The sequence below is a fragment of the Syzygium oleosum genome, unplaced genomic scaffold (genome assembly GCF_021117445.2).
Source record: "Syzygium oleosum isolate NSW1041296 unplaced genomic scaffold, Sole_v2.1 Sole_v2.08, whole genome shotgun sequence".
Lineage (NCBI taxonomy): Eukaryota > Viridiplantae > Streptophyta > Magnoliopsida > Myrtales > Myrtaceae > Syzygium > Syzygium oleosum.
The window spans coordinates 9430565-9451498 of NW_026607492.1; the positions used below are offsets into that span (position 1 = coordinate 9430565).

At 41.0% G+C, this 20934-nt stretch overlaps 1 protein-coding gene across 1 annotated transcript; it reads left to right on the top strand.

Moving 5' to 3' along the window:
• The first annotated feature begins 10024 nt into the window (after window positions 1–10024).
• LOC115685898 (CDPK-related kinase 5-like) lies at window positions 10025–17124 on the top strand. Its single transcript, XM_030611036.2, has 11 exons — window positions 10025–10978; window positions 12707–12837; window positions 12962–13003; window positions 13192–13300; window positions 14163–14241; window positions 14338–14634; window positions 14704–14816; window positions 15598–15705; window positions 15790–15852; window positions 15959–16126; window positions 16546–17124. Exons 1-11 carry the CDS (start codon window positions 10370–10372, stop codon window positions 16681–16683), a joined length of 1857 nt encoding a protein of 618 aa, XP_030466896.1. The 5' UTR covers window positions 10025–10369; the 3' UTR covers window positions 16684–17124.
• Window positions 17125–20934: the final 3810 nt, after the last annotated feature.

Consider the following 20934-nt stretch of genomic DNA (forward strand, 5'->3'; position numbering starts at 1 on the left):
TAAGTTGAATTAGGAGAAGAAAAGTAGATAAATCATGAATGAGATGCATGCAGATAGCCTTTAGGAGCAATTATGGCCGGAGAGGGTGGATGGGTGGCAAGATGATGATGGTGGCCTTATAAGAAGAAGTTTATTGTTGCATGTACCTAATTCATGGAAGTAACACATATTGCAAGCCGTCACAATTTGCTCCTCCAAGAGTATCATTGAATTTATTGATGGCTCGATTGCACTGAACTCTTATGAGTCGGGGGCGTGTACTAATGAGATGGCCTCACCGACATCATGAAATTTACGGAAACGCCGCTTCAAACAATTTCAAAAGAGTACTTTTTTTAGGGTTCTGACTTTGTTCCTTAGTAATTTGGTTCCTCCTGATTTTCTTTAAAGGATGAAACCCTTTAAGCGTCTATGTAAATTGATCTAATTCCTATAAAATAAATTGGTAACTTCTAGGTAAATATGCGAGTTATTTGTCATGGTCTCAATGAAATGAATCAAGTAATTAATTAAGCAAATCCCTATTCAATGTACCGTTCGATATGTCATTGAAGAACTTTTTCTTTTTTTTGGGTCGAAAACATTGAATAACTTGGCAAACAACAAATTTGAGGAGAAAACTCTCGAGATTGACATGGAAGCTCAAAAAAGGAGGATATTTATAGGGCCAATTCCAAAAAAACAGCACCAACTTTACTTTGAGTGATAATTCTGCCCGAGCTTTTTTTTGTCTCCATAAAAAATACCAATTTTTACTCGAGTCCCAAATTTGGCCCCCGTGATGTGAAATTTTGTTCAAACTAGATTTAGAATTTAAGTAAAAGTTTGTGATTTTTTATAAGACAAAAAAAATTTGGGCCAAAATTGTCACTCAAGGTAAAATTTGTACTTTTTTTTGGAATTAGGCCTATATATATAATTTCCATGGATTCACCCGTTAGACAAAGAGCCATTCATTGTATCAATGCCCAAAGGCAAAAGGCAAATTGCATCATGCATGAGATCAGTGTGTGACCCCTAATTAAAGAAGGATTTAATTTTCTCCCTTATTTTCTAAAATACGTTCATATTACACCAAGGTTTAGCAAGTCAACTCGAGTTTTGGTATAACCGGTCAATCTTTCGCTCGCACTTCTATCCATTTATTTATGAAAATGGACAAGAATATAATGGTTTTAAGAGTTGACAAGTGGAGGATTTAATATATAGTTGATGAATAATTTCTCATTATTTCACATGCGTATACGCGTGGTGCCAATTGCCATGGAAGCTCGAAAAAGGGTGATATATATATATATATATATATATATATATATATATATATATATATATATATATATATATATATATATATCTATATATATATATAATTTTCATGGATACACCCGTTAGACAAAGAGACTCTTGTGTGGAGAATTAATTGTATCAATGCCCAAAGGCAAAAGGCAAAATGGAATTGCATCATGCATGAGATCATTGGGTGACCCCTAAATAAAGAAGGATTTATTTTTCTCCCTTATTTTCTAAAATACGTTCATATCACACCCAGGTTTAGCAAGTCAACTCGAGATTTAGTATAACCGGTCAATCTCTTGATGCGTACTTCTATCGATTTATTTATGAAAATGGACAAGAATCTAATGGTTTTAAGAGTTGAAAAGTGGAGAATTTAATATCATATATATATATATATATATAGTTGATGAATAATCTCATTATTTCACGTGCGTGTACGCGTGGTGCAGATTGACAATATCCCTCGAGTTGTGATGTATGACCACCATACCTTGACAATGAAAACAGGGGTTAAATTATTTAATTAATTTTCAAAGTCAAAGCCTCCTCAAGGGGGGCTTCATTGCAAAAGAAATAAAAAAAAAAAAAAAGGGCCCGGTCAAATTAATTGTTTATTTTTTTTTTATTTTTTTGACCGAAAAAATTACTTATTTTTTATTTTATTGCCATTTTTTTGGTAATAATGTTCGTTGGCCGAAAAGAAATCATAATGAAGTTCCCACATTTTCCTTTTTAATATTTTTTAGAGTTTTTTTGGGTCAGATTATATTTTATAGAGTTTAAGTAGTATTAAAATATCACCGCTCTTACTTACCAAAAAAAAAAATATCACAGCTCTTCCTTACCAAAAAAAAAATATCACAGCTCTCGATCTAAATAATTCTATTTAATTAGGAGAAACCTATTAAATATGAATTATATTGATAGAATCGTGGAAAAAACTATGGCAATATGAATATCATTAGCAAATGTATGCTTTATTCACATCTTTATTTTTTGTAATAACATCAGTATACGTATGTCGACCGTCTCTGATAATTTGCACGGGGCTGTAAACGTACCACTTCATCTACGTGAAGTAGACGAGACTCCATCCACGAAATGCTCGGGAAGCTATTCCGAGTATAGTAAATTCTACGACTCGAACATGATGTCGCCGCATTCAAAGTTCAAACCAAGTATTTAGAATGGCCAACTTCAATCAGTGCTCCCGAATTATTGCCTTGTGCATATGTCTTTGCGTAGTTTGATTGTGTCTGCCACAAACGAAGTATTCATATCTTTCCCCATTATCGTTTTTTCTCCTTTTCCTTCATCCTTTCCTGTTGTTTTATTCCTTTTTGTTGCTTAGAAACAAAACATAAATTTTGAAAAAAGACAAAAAAGGGAAGGAGAAGTGGGTATTGGATTTCGTTTCCTTCGCTTTGACCATGGAAATGGTCTTAATTCATGTCATTACATTGATACATAATTGCACGTGCTAAACATGTCTAAATAATATGCCCTTTTGAAGATTTCTATGGCTTCAAGATACTGACCAGGAGAATAGTTTGAGGAAGTCGAGGTACGGTGGCTAGGGGACCTTTCCTATGAGCAAGACGAAGGCATTCAAAAGTGCACCAACTAAGTAAAGAGTCGTTTTCAGCTTCCGTGAACAGAAAGAAGCTTCGTTTTTTCACCTCTTCTTCACTTGCCCATCAAGCTATACCTTAATGGGATTTTAGTGTACGATTGCCGATGTCGAAAAGATAGAGACCCCATCCGCGTATCATGTGAAAACCAGTCTTATTTTGGGTAATATGCGGTTCGTGCATCAAGATCAAAGTCAAAGGCAGGAAAAGAGATGTTTAGAAGACACTCGATGAGCAATTGGAGAAGAATCAAAAGGACGGTACGCATTGGGTGGTTCTTAGGGTTTATTTTCTTATTCATCAGGGATTTTTCGGAGGGAAAAAATCTAAAAAAATATTTATCTTATTAACCATGAAAAATATGGATACGTGTCGTTCTCTAAGCCTTTAATGGGCCCAAACAAATCTCTTGTTAAATTTATAGTCAAGCTATACATTAATGGTATTTTACTATATGATTGTCGACGTCGAAAAGATAAACCCCATCAGCGTATTATGTGAAACCAGTCTTATTTTGGGTAACATGCGGTTCATGCGTCAAGATCAAAGTCAAAGGTAGGAAAATAGATGTTTAGAAGACACACAATTGAACGAAAATTTTATCTTATCGATCATGAAAAATATGAACACATGTCGTTCTCCAAGGTCCTTAGTGGACCCAACAGATTTCCTGTTAAATTTGTAGTCAACAGGGGTTAATTGATATCGGACATCGTGCCTTGTTTTTGGCGGTGTAATACATGGGTCCGATGGGAAACGGGTCGATAAATGCTGCTTTTTTTATAAACAATTTAGGTGGGGGTTGCAAGTAAGTAAAGATTGGTATTGAATGGGAGAAGGTCAGATGTCGCTATCATGGGATTGACATTAATTGATGCCTTCCCCTCTCTATCCATTAACTCCCAATACATCTCTTGTGATCTGGCCGCTCCTCCCTCCTTTTCATATACAATGCAAAATTGATATTCTACGTGAGTTCTTTTCTTTTCTTTCTTTCTTTTTTTTTGGTATGTATCCAAAACCAATCATTTTGTGCCTTGAATTTTAGTATTATACTTTAAGTCAGGCATGTCTTCAATCGTGGATAGACCTATCAAATGTGCGGGTCGAGTCGGGTTTGAGTCAGGTCGAAAATAGTCCGATCCAAATAGATCAATTTAACTCGTTTTAAATCTAATAATCCATACATGACTAGACACGTATTGTTAAAACACTTCCATATTTAACTCAATCTAGAAAAATTCATACCCAAACTAAGATGAGAGTGCAAAGTGAGCGAGCGCGAGTTTGAGTGGAGGCGAAAGAGATAAGTTGAGTTTAAATAAATTATAAACCCATTTACGGCCCATTTAACATCCATATAATGTTTTTACACATTTATGGCTCATTTACTGAATATAACTAACCCATTATAACTCATTTGTTGATATATGAATTAAAATATAGGTTTATGACCCATTTTGATAGGTCGAATCATGAGTTAAGATATATTTGAATGGTTACGAGGTAAACAGGGAAAAAATTCGAATAAGTGATCGATGTGACAGTTCATAAGGAGAGCAATAGAAAAGTTTGTTGTAGACAAGTAATATAGTAGGGATTACAATTATATTGGAATGGTTACGAGGTAAACAAGGAAAAAAATCGGATAAGTGATCGATGTGACAGTTCATAAGGACAATGATAAAAAAGTTCGTTGTAAACAAGTGATATAGTAGGGATTACAATCCCTTGACATTTCTTTGGTATTTTCCGACTCTTAGTTACACTCGGAAGTATCACGAGAGTGTTTAGCCCTTACAAACTCTCTCATAGTGACTCCCATACTCTTTTCTTTTTGCTAACAATCGGAAACCCTAACTTAGTTTAGGGAAAATTTCATTTTGGTACCCAAAGTGGAGGCATTTTCTCAAATTGATATCTAAAGTGCCCATTCAGTCTCAATTTGGTACCCAAAGTGCCCATTCAGTCTCAATTTGGTGTCTGAGTTCGCCGGACGGTCAAATGCTCACCGGCCGGCAAGAAATTTACTGTTCCGGCTACCGGAATAGTATTATTTTTTTTACTTTTTAATTTTTTTCTTTCTTTTTTCCTTTTTCTGTTTTTTTTTCTTTTCCTTTTCCTTTCCCTTTTCTTTTTTTTTTTCCTCTCTTCCCTCCGCCGCCCATCGTCGTGGCCGGCGGAGGTCGCCGGTGTTGGGCGAGGGCGGCCCTTGCCCGCCCAAGCGAGGGCCAACCCTTGCCAGATCCGGCGAGGACGAGGGTTGCCCTCGCCGGATCTTGCGAGGGTCGCCCTCGCCTGTGTTGGGCGAGGGCGGTCCTCGCCTGGGCTGGCGAGGGTCGCCCTCGCCTGCGTCGGGCGAGGGCCGCCCTTGCCTGGGAGGGCGAGGGCCGACCCTCGCCAGATCCGGCAAGGGCGAGGGTTGCCCTCGCCAGATTTGGCGAGGGTCGCCCTCGCCGACGTCGGGCGAGGGCGAGGGAGAAGTCGATGAAGATGGTGCTGGACTCGCTGGCCTTCATCGCATCGATCTCCGCCGAGTAGTAAGGAGGTCCTCTCGAGTTCGAATCCAGCGTAAAGCTGCACAATGTTGTTCCCTCATCGTGAATCGACAGACACAAGCAGAGACCGTTTCCATCAGAAGGGAGATGGGGAAGGGGAAGGGGTTACCTCTTGAGGAAGTCGAGGAAGACATCCTCGACCTAGACGGCCTTGCGGTCGACGAAGTACGAGTCCATGTCCGCACCGGAACGATGACTTCTCCTTCTACACAGCGGTTTCCTTCCGAGGGTTTGGAACGGAGGAAGAAGGTCCGGCAAGGGTCGGCCCTCGCCCAACGCAGGCGAGGGCGACCCTCGCCCGACGCCGGCGAGGGCAACCCTCGCTAGATCCGGCGAGGGTCGGCCCTCGCCCAACGCCGGCGACCTCTGCCGGCCACGGTGGCCGGCAGAGGGAAGAGAGGGAAAAAAAACGAAAAGGAAAAGGAAAAGGAAAAGGAAAAGAAAAAAAACAGAAAAAGGAAAAAAGAAAAAAATTAAAAAGTAAAAAAAATACTGCTCCGGTAGCCGGAACAGTAAATTTCTTGCCGTCCGATGAGCATTTGACCGGCCGGCGAACCCAGGTACCAAATTGAGACTAAATGGGCACTTTGGGTACCAATTTGAGACTATGTTCACTTTGGGTATCAAATTGAGAAAAGACCCCCACTTTGGGTATCAAAATGAAATTTTCCCCTTAGTTTATAGCAATAAGACTAAAACCAACCTTTCGATGGTACTTATTCGGCCCAATTCCCTAAAAAACCCCAAACTTTAGCCTTTGTCCCAATTATATCCCAAACTTTTTTTTGTCTCATAAAAAACCCCAAACTTTTACTTTTGTCCCAAATCTACCCAGTTAACTTTTAGTCCAATTTTTTAATATTATTTTTTATTTTTTCGAATTTTTTTTATTTTTTTTTTCTTTTCTTTTTTCCTTTCCTTTTTTTTTTGTTTCACCTTCTGGCCAGTCGCCGGTCCGGCGACCGGCCAGAGGCCGGCGGGGGCCGGCGAGGCTCGGCCCCGCCGCCGTTGGGAGAGGCCGACCTCGCCAATAGCCGGCGGGGGCCGCGAGGCTCGGCCCCGCCGCCGTTGGGAGAGGCCGACCTCGCCAATAGCCGGCGGGGCCGAGCCTCGCCAGCGGCCGGCGTGGCCGAGTTCTCGCCAGGATCCTGGCGAGGTCGGCCTCGCCTAGCAACGGCGAGGTTCGGCCTCGGCCGACCTCGCCGTTGCCGGGCGAGGCCGACCTCGCCGCTGCACGGCCGGGCCGAGCCTCGCCGAGATCTCGGCAAGAACTCCGGCCGCCGGCGAGGCCGATCTCGCCATATGCCGCGGGGCCGAGCCTCGCCATGGCCGGGCGAGGCTCTGCCCGCCCGCCGGCTATTGGCAAGGCCTCGGCCCAGCCGCCGGGCGAGGTCGGCCTCGCCAAACAAGGGCGAGTCCGACTCGCCGCTGCGCCGGCGGGCCGAGCCTCGGCCCCCGCCTCTAGCCGGTCGCCGGACCGGCGACCGGCCAGAGGGTGAAACAAAAAAAAAAAAAGAAAAGGAAAGGAAAAAGAAAAGAAAAGAAAAAATAAAAAAATTGAAAAAATAATATTAAAAAATTAGATGAAAAGTTAATTGGGTAGATTTGGGACAAAAGTAAAAGTTTGAGGTTTTTTATGAGACAAAAAAAAGTTTGGGATATAATTGGGATAAAGGCTAAAATTGGGGGTTTTTTAGGGAATTGGGCCGTACTTATTCATCCTTTTTGGGACAAATACAACTCGAATATGACTATAGCACCTTTGGTGCAGTAACGACTATTACATTAAGTGTCGATATAGGTTTATTATTACCTATTATAGGTTTACCCTTTATAATATTTAGGCATATTTGTTTACACTTAAGCAAAAGTATTGCTTTTCGAAAATTTGAGAAATTATGAAAAAATTATATCCTAATCTACATATTAACATTTGGGTGATGTGAAAGCTGTAGGCTTTTTGGATTTAAAGAAAAGAAAAATGCATGGGCCACGATATTTAAATTAAGCAAAATAAAAATGAAAAATAAAATGTAAAAATCAATCTAGACAGGTTTGAATATTTCATGACATAGCTGATTACGTGTTATATAATTGTACATTGATCGAAGCATGAACCCGATGCATGTTCGCCTCTTGGCATCAATCAAAACTCTTCAATAAAGAGTTAATATGCGAAATGAAACAAAATTAGGTTTGCACGTGAATGGAGAGTCTAGTTTAAACCATCGATGAAGAGGGAGGCTCCATGCACTCAAATGCTATGAATTTTTTGTTACAAATCACAGCTCCGAGACATTCGTTATGGAGGATTTTTGCTTATTTTGAATACTTAAATAAGATTTTTTTGGGGGGAAAACCTAGGAAAGATTTTATATATTTCTTTTTTTAGGAAAGATTTTATTTATTTAATACAAAATCTTTCCTCAGGATTTTGAAATTTGAAACAGCTTCTTTTTTAGTAGATTTTGTAACGGAGAGAGAGAGAGAGAAGAACAGCAGATAAAGTTATATCGTAAAGTCCAAATAATAAAACCGTATTAGGTATTTAAAATTAACATTCCCCCTTTGCTTTTGGACTTTTGCTGTTTGACTTTAAACCGCACCCCGCATATTATCACCAAATGAACAAGAACGACAGTACAAGTTTGTACTACGGTTGAATGTTTATATTATATGTCAAGCTTCATGTAAACTTACATTTCAATATTAACCATTTGATGATGATGATGATGATGATGATGATGATGATACATAGCATGGCCAAGCAAATAATCCATGATCAACATCTTTAATGACATGACATCACCTTGGAGTATCATTTATGGTGAATGATAATGGGCTAGCGTATTGTACTGGATTATGGTTCAAATGATTTTAAAGTTCAGATGGTCTCAAAATAATGATAATAATGGTGATAATGATAACATTTATGGTCTCAAAATATCATTTACGAAAATGTTTAGATTTGTCTAACTATTATTATTATTATTATTATAGTTATTATGATGATGATCATGATAAGAAGGCCACAATATCCCTTGCAAAAGCGTTTCGATGTTGCCTAATTGCTTTTGCTTGCATCACACATTTGGTATGTGTTTAGAAATTGCACCTAACCCATTTTGAGATTGACCCGAAAGCAAAGATATTCCGTTACTTTTGCCTTTGAACCGACGGTAATGGGTCCGATTTCTATGTTGAAGAACTCGGGTTCAAGTCGAGGCTTGAGATGCCATTAGTGAGGGGGTATGGTGCTAATTTTCCCTTAGGTATAACCAACTAATTATGTTAGTTAGCCGGATTATAGAAACAAGAAAAAGATCGCACTTCCCTTGATAAGTGAGATAGTGTCATTGGAATTTTGCCTTCATATAATCATATTCAAATTTGATTCATGGAACCACCGATCATATTTTTGAAACTCAAATGGAGCCTATAATTAACCGGTAAATAAAAAGCACGCAAGTAACATTTAATTTTCACATTGAAAAATGAGCAACATATATTCGGATGTTCAACATCGATCTAATCTATCCGAAATGACTTTCTGTTTTCTCAAATCCTATTGCCTGCGTATCTTACCTTTTTCCCAATTCAAAACACAAAAAGCCTTTTGCGACACACGGACTATCACCAAGTAATTTCATATGATGCGTTTTACGATAATTTTATTTTTAAAAAGCACCATGAAAGTGAAATGACATTATTTCATTAGAAATAAATTTTAAAAAAAAGCCTCTTTAGACCTTGACCATATGACTAGGACTCAACTAGCTATACACATGCATATATACATATTATTTTTGGCCATAATTAATTGTCTTATGTGTGATTAGCTTGACGCTTAATCTGAGTTTTGGCAGTTGTATACACAAACATACATCTCTTGCGGCTCACGCTGCTGTCACGCGTCGGGACCACACACGTTCCCCTCGCCCGCCCCTACACCATGTACAGGTCAAGCCACATTAAATTGGATTGTTTTAACTGTCACCTGTTTAATTGTTTTCTTTATATATATTTTCTTCCTCGGTCAAGATTTAATTTAAATTTTATAAAAAAAATTCAGCTCAACGATTTACGAATTATCTTAATTTTTTGGGTTTATATCACGAAAGACCTTAAATTATGATAAATTTATCCCAAATTAATTTTTTAACCACAAAAAATCTCAAATTGGTACATTTGTGATAATTTTACCCTCCGTTAAATTGAATTAATACCGCGAAAAATACACTAATGACAAACGGAGGGTAAAACCCTAAACTGGTACGCCCGTTAACTCCCACGTGTCATTTAACAAAATGATTTTACGGTAAAATTTAACGGAAACTAACGGAGAGTAAAATTATCATAGATGTACCAGTGTGTGATTAGTTTGGGGTAAATTTATTATTTTTAAGGTTTTTTGTGATATTAATCATAAATTTTTTTTATATTTGGGGTTTAAATCGGGAAAATAAGCCCGAAAAGCAAAGCGGCCCGATCACCGTCTTTTTTCCCCTTTTTATCTCCTCCTCCTGCAGATCTCCACCTTCTCAAAAAAAAAAAAAAAAAGGTCGCACTCTGTATCTGTACACACACTCTCTCTCTCTCTCTCCTCTCTTTCTCTCTCTTCTTTCTCTCTCTAGCGCTCTGTGCGTAAATCCTTGTTCCGTTTCGCTTTTCCCTGTTATCGAAGAAGACGAGCTCCGAGCCACGCCATTTCCCCTCTCTCGCCCTCCCCGAATTCAAATCTTCATCCACAATGCTCTGAGCCGCCGCCTTCGAACGAAATTCTCCCCTGCATTCCCCGTCGTTCGAGGCGAGGGCGGAAGGCGGCGGCGGCGGCGGCGGAGGCGGCGGCGGCGGCGGCGGCGGAGGAGGTGGAGGAGGAGGAGGATGGGGCTCTGCACTTCGAAGCCCGCTCCCCAGCCCGATCTCTCCTCTCCCGCGCCCGGGCAGCGAGGGATTGCCGCCGCGAGCGGCGCGGCCCCGTCCGGGGACGAGCGGAACCCTAATCCGAGCTCCGCCAATGGCGGCGACCCCAGCGGGGGCGGTGACGGGAAGGAAGGCGAGGAGAACGGTAGGAAGTCGCCCTTCTTCTTCCCGTTCTACAGCCCCAGCCCGGCGCACTACTTCTTCTCCTCGAAGAAGTCTCCCGGGCGATCTCCGGCGAACGCGAGCGCGAACTCGACGCCCAAGCGGTTCTTCAAGCGGCCGTTCCCACCGCCGTCGCCGGCGAAGCACATCAAGGCCGCGCTCGCGCTGCGGCGCGGGACGGCGAAGCCGAACGAGGCGGCGATCCCGGAAGGGAGCGAGGCGGAGGCCGAGGGGGGGCGGGTGACCGGGCTCGACAAGAGCTTCGGGTTCTCGAAGAACTTCGTGAGCAAGTATGAGCTTGGGGACGAGGTTGGGAGAGGGCATTTTGGGTATACTTGCCGTGCAACGTCCAAGAAGGGTGAGCTTAAGGGTCAACAGGTTGCTGTGAAAGTCATACCGAAAGTAAAGGTTTGATCTTCTCCTTTGTTCCTTTCTATGTATATCGGAAATTTTTGTGGATTCAAAAGTTAGTATAGACGCCGGTATAAGTGATGTTTTGTTGAGCTTGGAATTCATTTTCCCCGTGCTGTCTTCTGGGGGGGTCCCGTCATCTGTGATTCCCTGTAGTTGCTAAAGAATAACTCTGGTATGTTTTCCTGGAAATTCAACCGATATGATGTGAAATGGGTCTTTTGAGAGAAGGTGAAGGATCGTGTCGAGTCCTGTCCATTCAGAGGTTCTCGTGTTTGTGTTGTATCACATTCGGGTGTGACTTGATTAATTTTTTCTCATATGGTGTCCTTGAGTTGTGTCGTTGTAATTCCTAAATCACCTGTGGTAGATGAGTTTTATGTCACCATGGGGGGACGATCTGTAGAACAGTGGCAATTCTACCGCTAACTACTGACGAGTCGAGACACATTCGTGCTTTGGTGATTTTAATCTTTTGGGTCGGTTTGTAATATTGGAGATGATGTCGAAGCCTACAGAGGGACTTGTCTGGTTATTCTGTTTTTGGCTTCTGTCTTCAAGCATTTCTGTGGAATTGATGGTATTCCCTTTCAAGTTGCGTTGTTATTGGTTCATTTATCATATTATAATGCTGCAATGTCAAGCGAAGTTAAGCAAGACAAACTAGAAGTTCAAAATAAAGAATGCAAACTCTTGGCCCTAGCGTAGTCCTTGCCTTATTTTGAACACCTCCGCCAGATCCTTTGCATAGCATATTGTTTTGTAGATAATACAGGATGTCACTTTCGATTGAATAAAGTTGGACAGGCCGTTCTATCTATAATCTATAATTTTAATATTGGACTTTAAGATACATACTCAACTGTACTAGAAGAACATAGATCTGGAAGGACAAAAATGACCTCGATCATCTTTAATGTTGCCTCCACAACCACAACAACGGTGTCTCCTGCTTGATTTCTTTCTTCTGGAATTCTGTAACTTCGACTTTCAGATGGAAGTAATTCAATTGGTGAACCTAATGGCCTGATTCGTGAACTTAGCAATGAGCTATATCACTTACAGTGTGGTTATGCTAATTTTGTAGGTTCTTGTTGTTTGATTGATTAACAGAAAGCACTATGTTGCAAAGAAAGCAGTAGCTCAAGCCAAGTCACTACAATAATTACTTCCAATAACTTAAAACACTGAGTTGTGCATGCAACTTTATCTAGGGGGCTTTTACCCCGCAGGACTTAGAGATAGCCTTTTGGGATCCATCCTTTGCTGCTCTGTCTGATCAGCAGTGGGCACTGTACTCATTGCATCTTTCTGTTAATGAAAAGTTTCTTTTCATTTATTCATTTGTCTTCAAGAAGGGACCAAAATGTTACTTTCAGCTGGAGAATAGGTTTTATTGATAATGGAAAAGGAACATTTATTTATGTTATGAGCAAAGTACACAAGAATTATGGTGATAAGATTGCAAAGAAATGCACATCCTGTTTGGTATCTCCTGATTCGGCGTATGCTCTAGACTCTGGAGGATTTGGCTTTACTTAGAAGAAATTGGTGAAGCACATCTTTTTGGTGTCATGTTCCTATTTGCTAGTATTCCCTCCTTGAGTTTGCCTTATTTTAGTTTTCATTACTTGGTTAAAGCATGGAAATTTTGTTAAGTACCACAGTTTTTTCCTTGTCTGTTTCTTAAGTTTCTGATGGATCTTGATATTTGTTTTCCTTTAGATGACGACAGCAATTGCTATTGAGGATGTGAGAAGGGAGGTCAAAATATTGAAAGCTTTGACTGGACATGACAATCTAGTACAGTTTTATGATGCATATGAAGACCATGATAATGTCTATATTGTAATGGAGTAAGCTCTCTTTGCTGGACTTTATCTGAGCCTTTTCTGCTTTATTATCATGTTGGAAGTGTAAAATTTTTTGGATGTTTTTATACTGTGACTCAAAGCTTTGGTAATTTAATGCATCTTTCAGGTTATGTGAAGGAGGGGAACTCTTGGATAGAATACTTTCTAGGTAATCTTTTGTGCTAGTTTCTTGTATTCCAGCTGTAGATAATGATATAATACTTTCTCGGTAATCTTTTGTGCTAGTTTCTTGTATTCCAGCTGTAGATAATGGGTGTATTTATATAGATAGATAATCCATAAAAATGGAGCTCTTCTATTGCCAGAGGCTCATTTTCTGGTGTCTTATATGATCAGGGGCGGGAAGTACTCGGAGAATGATGCAAAAGCTGTTTTGATACAAATACTAAATGTTGTTACTTTTTGCCATCTGCAAGGCGTGGTGCATCGGGATCTGAAACCTGAGGTGGTCATGTCCTCCTTTTCTTTTTGCATGGTTGTTTCATATGTACTGAGGATCCTCTCTTGTGTGAAATTTGTCATCTCATTTTCGTTTTACAAAAGAACAACCTCTCTTCCTAATCCTGCTCTGTAGTTTTTGTTTCTTCCCCAAAGTAGTCCTTGGACTCTGTGTCCTAGTTCCTATTCAGCCTTAAGAAGTTTCGGAAATGGACTCCTTATTGGTCTATCTACTTTATTATTGTTGCCTAAATTGTAGTACATCCAACTAAATTGCAATTCTACCTTTTCCTTGATTTAATGCAATAATTTATACTCAAGTTTGTAAGAGTCGTAAAGTCAACAAAATATATTTAAGATCTTCTAGAAACTGTGATTTTAATTTTTTTTTGGTCAAATTGTGCTTGTAATTTGTTGACTCACATTTCATCAACTTTTTTTTCTTGAACGCTTGAATTAAAGGAGTCTGTAGAATGATTTTTTTTTTAAATGATATTTCTGTTATTCGTATGCATGACTATGAGTTGCATGATATCAAGTTACACAGTGTTGAAGACAGTTTCATGCTTGCACGTAGTTACCTCCCCATAATTATTTTCTTTCGCCATAATGTTCATTTTTCTAAATTTGTATCCTATTATGTTGGATATAAAAATCATCTGATCAAGGGAAAGGTTCTAACTCTGATTGCTGGCCCAAACTTCTGTTTAACTTACACAATTTTAATTTCTTTGGAAGAGAGATATAAACCGAAAGAGTGAGGAATTGCTTTTGAAATGCTAGCCATACTTTTGCTGCTTTGCATCAGCTTTCTCAAAATAGTTTTGATCAATCTATTCTCATGGAAGCGTGCCTAATTGCTTGATCAGAATTTTCTCTTCTCGTCAAAGGATGAAACCTCAACTTTGAAGGCCATAGATTTTGGTTTGTCAGATTTCGTGAAACCAGGTATGCATTACCCTTTAGTTTATAGCAGCTTTGGTGCCTCAGTTTGAGGACTCGGGAAATTACCTAATGTTGAGAATCATTCTAATTGCTACACAGATGAACGGCTAAATGATATTGTTGGCAGTGCATACTATGTAGCTCCTGAAGTTCTCCATAGAGCTTATACTAGCGAGGCAGATGTCTGGAGCATAGGCGTAATTGCCTATATCCTGCTCTGTGGCAGTCGTCCTTTTTGGGCCCGGAGCGAGTCCGGGATCTTTCGAGCTGTTCTAAAAGCTGATCCAAGTTTTGATGAACAACCTTGGCCTTCTCTATCCTCCGAGGGAAGAGACTTTGTGAAGCGCTTGTTAATTAAAGATCCCCGAAAAAGGATGACAGCTGCACAAGCTCTAAGTAAGTTTCATCTGCCAATGAAGGTGCTGGCTTTTTTTATGAAGTAATTCTAACATTTTTCTTTGTCAGGCCATCCGTGGATAAAGAATTATAAAGATATCAAAGTGCCTCTAGATATTCTTATATTCAAACTCATGAAGACATATATGCGTTCATCCACTCTCAGGAGAGCTGCTTTGAGGGTATGTAAAATAATGTAACTTGGCCATCTCTGAATTTGTCTGTTCTGGAAATGGAAATAGTTCCATGGATAAACTGGTATATAATTCAAAACATAGTTCAATGAACGTGGACCAACTGATTTTCATGCAGGATTTTCATTGTGATTGCAATGAACTTATATAACTTCATATCTACTGTTTGTTCACAATGAAATGGAAATCAGAACATCTCTGTGTTGTGTTTTTTCTGGACAAGCTCCCGATTCTTTTCCTCATACTAACTGTATAATTGTACCATTTAAATTGCTTTGCCCTTGCTTCAGAGCTTCGAGCTGGTTCTATTGTGTGCTACAGCAGATTTTGTTGCTTAGATTAGGAAAATTTTTCTAGGAAAGGAACTTGGCATGGTATGAATAACAAAGGAGCAAGACTTAGCCTAGTGGTGGTTCACTCTTACCAAGATCAAAGTCTTGGGCTTGAATCCAATCTTCTATGGCTAATTTTTGCTCCCTTTTCTCTTAGTTTTCCTTTATTTAGTATTTTTATTGTTTAGGGTACGTAGATTTTTAATAATCAGTTTGTCGAGTTATAAGTGGCAAAAGATGATTAAAGCAAGGGTCGTATAGAGATGGCTTATTTTATAGACTTTGACATCAAATCTGAAGGAGAATCTAAGACAGTAGCAAGAGAAGGAGCTACAATGAGATAATATGTGGAAGAAGGGATGTTGAGGCATGCTTTAATCTTGTATGAAAGAGATTATACTTAGTTTACTGACAGTTTGGTCATGTGTTTGTTACAGGCTTTGTCCAAAACATTGACCGGAGATGAGCTATTTTATCTGAAAGAGCAGTTTGCTCTTTTTGAACCAAGCAAGAATGGTACCATAGGATTTGAAAACATTAAAATGGTAGGTATCACCTTTCGGTAGTGTCATTGCTTTTCCCCTCTGGTTTTAATGAGATAGTGGTCTTACGCACTTTGGTCTTGCCAGGCCTTGATGAGGAATGCAACGGATGCTATGAAAGAATCTCGCGTCCCAGATTTCTTGACATCAGTATAGCCCTCGTCATCGAGCTTTGTGAATTTTGTACCGTTTTCTGGTTTTTGTCAACGGGTAGTAGATCTTGAATGTTGAACTTTTCTTCTTTACCTTGGGACAGCTTAGTGCACTTCAATATAGGAGGATGGATTTTGAAGAGTTTTGTGCTGCTACTCTAAGCGTCCATCAACTTGAAGCTCTTGATAGATGGGAACAACATGCTCGTTGTGCCTATGAAATTTTTGAAAAAGAAGGAAACCGGGCTATTGTCATTGATGAGTTGGCTTCGGTACGTTGTTGATGTTAGCTACTTTGCAAGAATTGGCAACTATATAGTCACCATGCATTACATTTTTTTGAGCTCTTACGTGTTATCTGCACACTCTGTGATTTGCATGGTTTTCAGTTCTTATTTTATCTTTTGGTTGGCTTCTCTTTTTGCCCGTCGACAAGATTGCCTGTAGCTCCTGCAGCTTATCAGTAATGAGGTTATTGAGTAACTTTATGTGTATATCCATGATAGTCTAATATTTAGTTTCTTAAAGTTGCTTGTTTCCATGTAAATGCGGACTGTAAGATGATATTCTAGCCTGATTCCTGCTAGTTTTATATGGTACATGATCAGATTGTCTATAAGCGATACGTTCTCATACTTCAGAATCTGTATCTGGCTATCGACATCACCCGACATCTTTTATCTTGTTGCAGGAACTAGGTGTGAGCAGTTCAGTCCCCGTGTATGCTGTACTCCACGATTGGATCAGGCATACCGATGGAAAACTGAGCTTCCACGGCTTTTTGAAATTGTTGCATGGCGTCTCGAGTCGAAGTCTTGCAAAAACTTAGTAAGCAGATACATATTCTTAAGTTCAAGCCTGTACTCGTCCTACCCGAGGTTTCCTGTGACAAAGTGACGATCTTGCAGAGAGGAAATGCATGTCGTTCCCATGCATTGGAAGATACATACGGTTCGGCGGTGTTTGACCAGATTGGACAGAAGTATTTTTTCGGTCTTAGATGCAATGAGTGTGCATAACCAGAAGTATATTACTAAGTGTCACGCGGTCCGAAGTGAAGCCTAGGCATTTGTGTTTTCCCTCTTGTAAAAAGCTGTAGCCGAGTGTGTCAATTGCAGGTGAGAAGTATTTCTCAAACTCAACTGTGGTTTAGAGAACTGATTGTTTAACTGATTTTCTGACATATTGGACTGCGCTGACTTACCAACAATCCCAAAGTATCTTGCTCCTACTTACCTCATTTGATCTAAACTCTCTCTCTCTTTTTCTCTCTCTCACTCACACAAACACCCATGCACCTTGCACACTAACGGGCGTTAATGTTCATTAGGTATTTGATTAGTAGGGATGCCTTTTCTCTTATTGAGTTTCTGGTCTTAAGAGTGTTGAATCTCTCATTGATACAACATAAGTTTAAAACAAGGGTTAATATAATTAAAAACCTTAAATTGGTACATTTGTGATAAATTTATTTTAAACTAATTTTTTGATCATAAAAAATTTTAAATTGGTACATTTGTGACAAATTTACTATATATTAGTTTTCGTTAAAGTTTAATGTTAATTTGCTGAGTTGGATGACACATAGCAATTGATGGGTATACTAGTTTAGGGTTTTACTTCTTTGTCTGTCACAGATTTATCTGTTTGTGGTTTTTCGTGTTAATAATCCAATTTACAGAGGGTAAATTTGTCACAATTGTACCGGTTTAGGATTTTTGGTGATAAAAAAATTAGTTTGGAGTAAATTTGTCATAGGTGTATCAGTTTGGAGTTTTTCATGATATTAACGACAATAATTTATATTTAAATGTTTTTGTGGATGATGAAAATATTTTTTTTGTAAGCTATATAAGTGATATTTTAGGAAAATATTTTTTAAATCATCTTTTTTCGCAAAACGAAGGCATCCATAATTTCTGGAGGTATGGTTCCAAGGAGCAATAGGTTCTAGATTTCTACATTTATATACAAGAAGCAGCATCTATTTTCTAATAATCGAGATTCATACTTAAAGTACGCGGTTGAAAATGAGATTTCTCAACATCTCCTCTCCTTATTCAAAAGCACACATAATACCATCCAAGAAAGAAGGAGAGGAAGACCACGCATCTTTTTTCGTCCACTACAGGTTCAAAATCATATGTGGCTCAATCAGGTATATAGTACGAGTTTAACTTCTAGGTGTTTTACATCTATATACAAATACAAGACTTTAGATCATTTAATTTGTCGCATATGGTGTTAGACCTTCTATACATTGATTTAGAACCCTCATAATAACTTTCGTAGTAGGTTATGTATGGTGATTTTGGGGAAAGAACAATAGAAGTGCCATAACTTTTGTATAGTTCTTACTTTGGTGTCAAAACTTTTCGCTGAATAATTTTAATGCCACATTTGAAAAAGAAAACGATCACTTAAGTGTCAATTCCTATTTAGATAGTCAGAAATTTGACTTGGCAATTATTTTATCAATTTTTCCGACTCACGTGGCTCACCATGCGTGTCCATTTAGCATTAATATTCTCAAACAGCGTCTTTTACATATTTGCCCCAACTATAAACCCTAATTTGGACAATTCAAGCCATTTCCCCAAAATTTTCAAACCCTATTTTAGACAAGAATTGATGAAGCCAAGCACGATTGATCGAGTATAGAGGACAACCTAAAGCAATCAAGGATTGAACCTGAACAAGACAGCCATGAAAGCAATTTTGAGGATTGGAGTTTACAAGTGAAGCAGTGGCGGCCGCTGCATGAGCTTTTAGCGATGGTGTCTGAAAACAGGGGCGAATAGAGGTTGCCTCGGCATTGCTATGGGCGCAACAAAAAGTAGCGTCGGTGATGGTTTTCAAGCAACTTGAGGACAATGAAGAATACCCAAGATGAAGAAAACCTTGAACTGAGAGAGTTTTGCTCCTCGTCTTAGTCTCTCTCGGTGCACTCTATTCTGTAACCTCCGGCGTGCTCGTTAGTAATGGCCTCCAAAATTGAGGTTGCGACTAGTGATTAAGACGCCAATAGGAACTTCGAGGTTGTTGACACCTATTTTTAATTTGCCCAAAATTAATTACACAAAATTTAGGAATTAATTTTCTTTAATTCCTAAAACAAAAAAATATTTCTATTTAAATGCATTGCATATAGACATTAGGCATATGTGCATTAATAGGGCCTATTAGAGCATATTTTCTTAAATTTAAAAAAAAAAAAAAGGAGAAGAAATCGAGTCGGGCCGGGTCGGGGCCGGGCCAACCCGGCCCGTTTCTCTTTCCCCCCCCCCCCCGCGCGGGCCCCCGACCCGCTCCCTTTCCTTTTCTTTTCTTTCTCTTTCCCCTCCCCGCGGGCCCAGCCCGCTTCTTTCTTCTTCCTTTTTCTTCCCCTCGCGCGACTGGGCCTGGCCCGGCCCAGCTCTTCTCCTCCTTCCTTCTCCCCCCGTCGCTCTCCTTCCCCTGTTCTGCCCTGTTGCTGATGCAGATCGGCGAGCGGCGGAGCAGCCTCGCCCGTCCCTATCTCGGCGAGCGGGGCCGGGCGGCAGACGCCACCGGGATCGGCATTGATGGCTGGCCCGTCTTTCCCGATTTCCGGGCTCTCTTCCTCTCTTCCCTGTCTCTCTGCACACTCCACAGAATCGGCCCCCCCTCTGCACCGGCCTAATGGCCGCGAAAGTCATGGTAGGAGCAGAGGCCGGTGCAGAGCATTGAATGGAGCAGAGAATGGCGTCGTCGTCGTCGGATATACAGACCAGAGAGAGGAGAGAGAGGGGCGGTTTTTCTCGGTCGGTTTGAGCAGAGAGAGAACAGAGAAGCCGTGAGAGAGACCCAGAGAAATTGAGCAAATTCTAGGGGGAGACGGAGCGAAACAGAAGAAACTGAGAGCTCTTCAGGCGGCCACCACGACTCAGCCATCCATCCCCACCGCCGAGCCGACGGCGGCGACACACAGAGGGAGAGAGTCCCCGTCGGCCAATTTTGGGAGAAAAACAGAGAGAGAGACCGTGGGAGAGAAAGAGAGGATTGAAGAAATTTTTTTTTTGATCTTTGGTTTGCAGGTGGAAGAACACAGCCGCAGGAGTCCCCCAAACGAGCCAGAGTCGCCGACGATCCACCGAACCGACGTCGCCGGCCGGTTGGTCATTCTCGGCCAAAACAGAGCACCGGAGGAGAGGGAGAGACAGAGAGAGAAATCGGAGAGAAAGAAGACATACCGAGGTTCCGCCGGAGCAAAAGAAGAGCCAGCAGTGTCGCCGTCGCCCCCCTGACCAGCCGGAAGCCCCTCCGTACGCGCCGTCGACCGGTGAGCTTTCCTGGGGTCCCGTCCACCTCTGTTCTCCCCTGTTTTTATACTCGGTTTGGCTGGGACCCGCGCCGGCCGTTTCGCACGAGTCCCGGCCCATACCGCCGTCCCCCGCCGTCCGTGTGTCGTCACCGAAGGTATGTTGGGTCGCCTGAGTCCACCAGTTCGCCGGAACAGGTCGGAATATCTCTGTTTTGGTCACGCACGCCGAGTGTTTGTTGAAATGCCTCAGTGAGGCCGCTTTTTAATTCTGTCGCCGGCCGGCCAGCGGTGGTCGAACGGCAACCCAGGTGGCCGGCGAGGCTTGGTGGCGTTCCCAGAGGCCGGTTTTGGGCCGGCGGAGGTCTGGGTCGGCCGGCGGACGGCCAATTTTGGCCCCGCCGGCGCCCCCGCGTGTCTGTACACGCTGGGCTGACCCAACCTGGATCAACCGATCCGACCCGGGTCAACGCCCTGGGTCGGATCCGTTGACCCGGGTCGGTTCCGACCCGGACTGGGTCCGCGACCTGACCCGGATCAACTTATCCGACCCGGGTCAACCTCCTGGGTCGGATCCGTTGACCCGGGTCGGTTCCGACCCGATCCGGATCAACCGACCCGACCCGGGTCAACGCCTGGGTCGGGTCCGTTGACCAGGGTCGGACCTGACCGACCCGACCCGGTTATTATTATATTATATTATATTATTTTTATTTTTATTTTTTTTAAAAAAATTATAAAAAATTACTTTTTTTTTTCGTATTTATTTATTTATTTTTTTTAAATTTTTTTTTTTAAATT

Bases quoted from the DNA above. Each gene is read 5' to 3' on its own strand.
- LOC115685898 (XM_030611036.2), top strand. From the start codon at position 10,370: ATGGGGCTCTGCACTTCGAAGCCCGCTCCCCAGCCCGATCTCTCCTCT. The intron at 15,706-15,789 runs GTAGGTATCACC...TGGTCTTGCCAG, and splicing joins GATTTGAAAACATTAAAATG to GCCTTGATGAGGAATGCAAC. The intron at 16,127-16,545 runs GTACGTTGTTGA...ATCTTGTTGCAG, and splicing joins TCATTGATGAGTTGGCTTCG to GAACTAGGTGTGAGCAGTTC.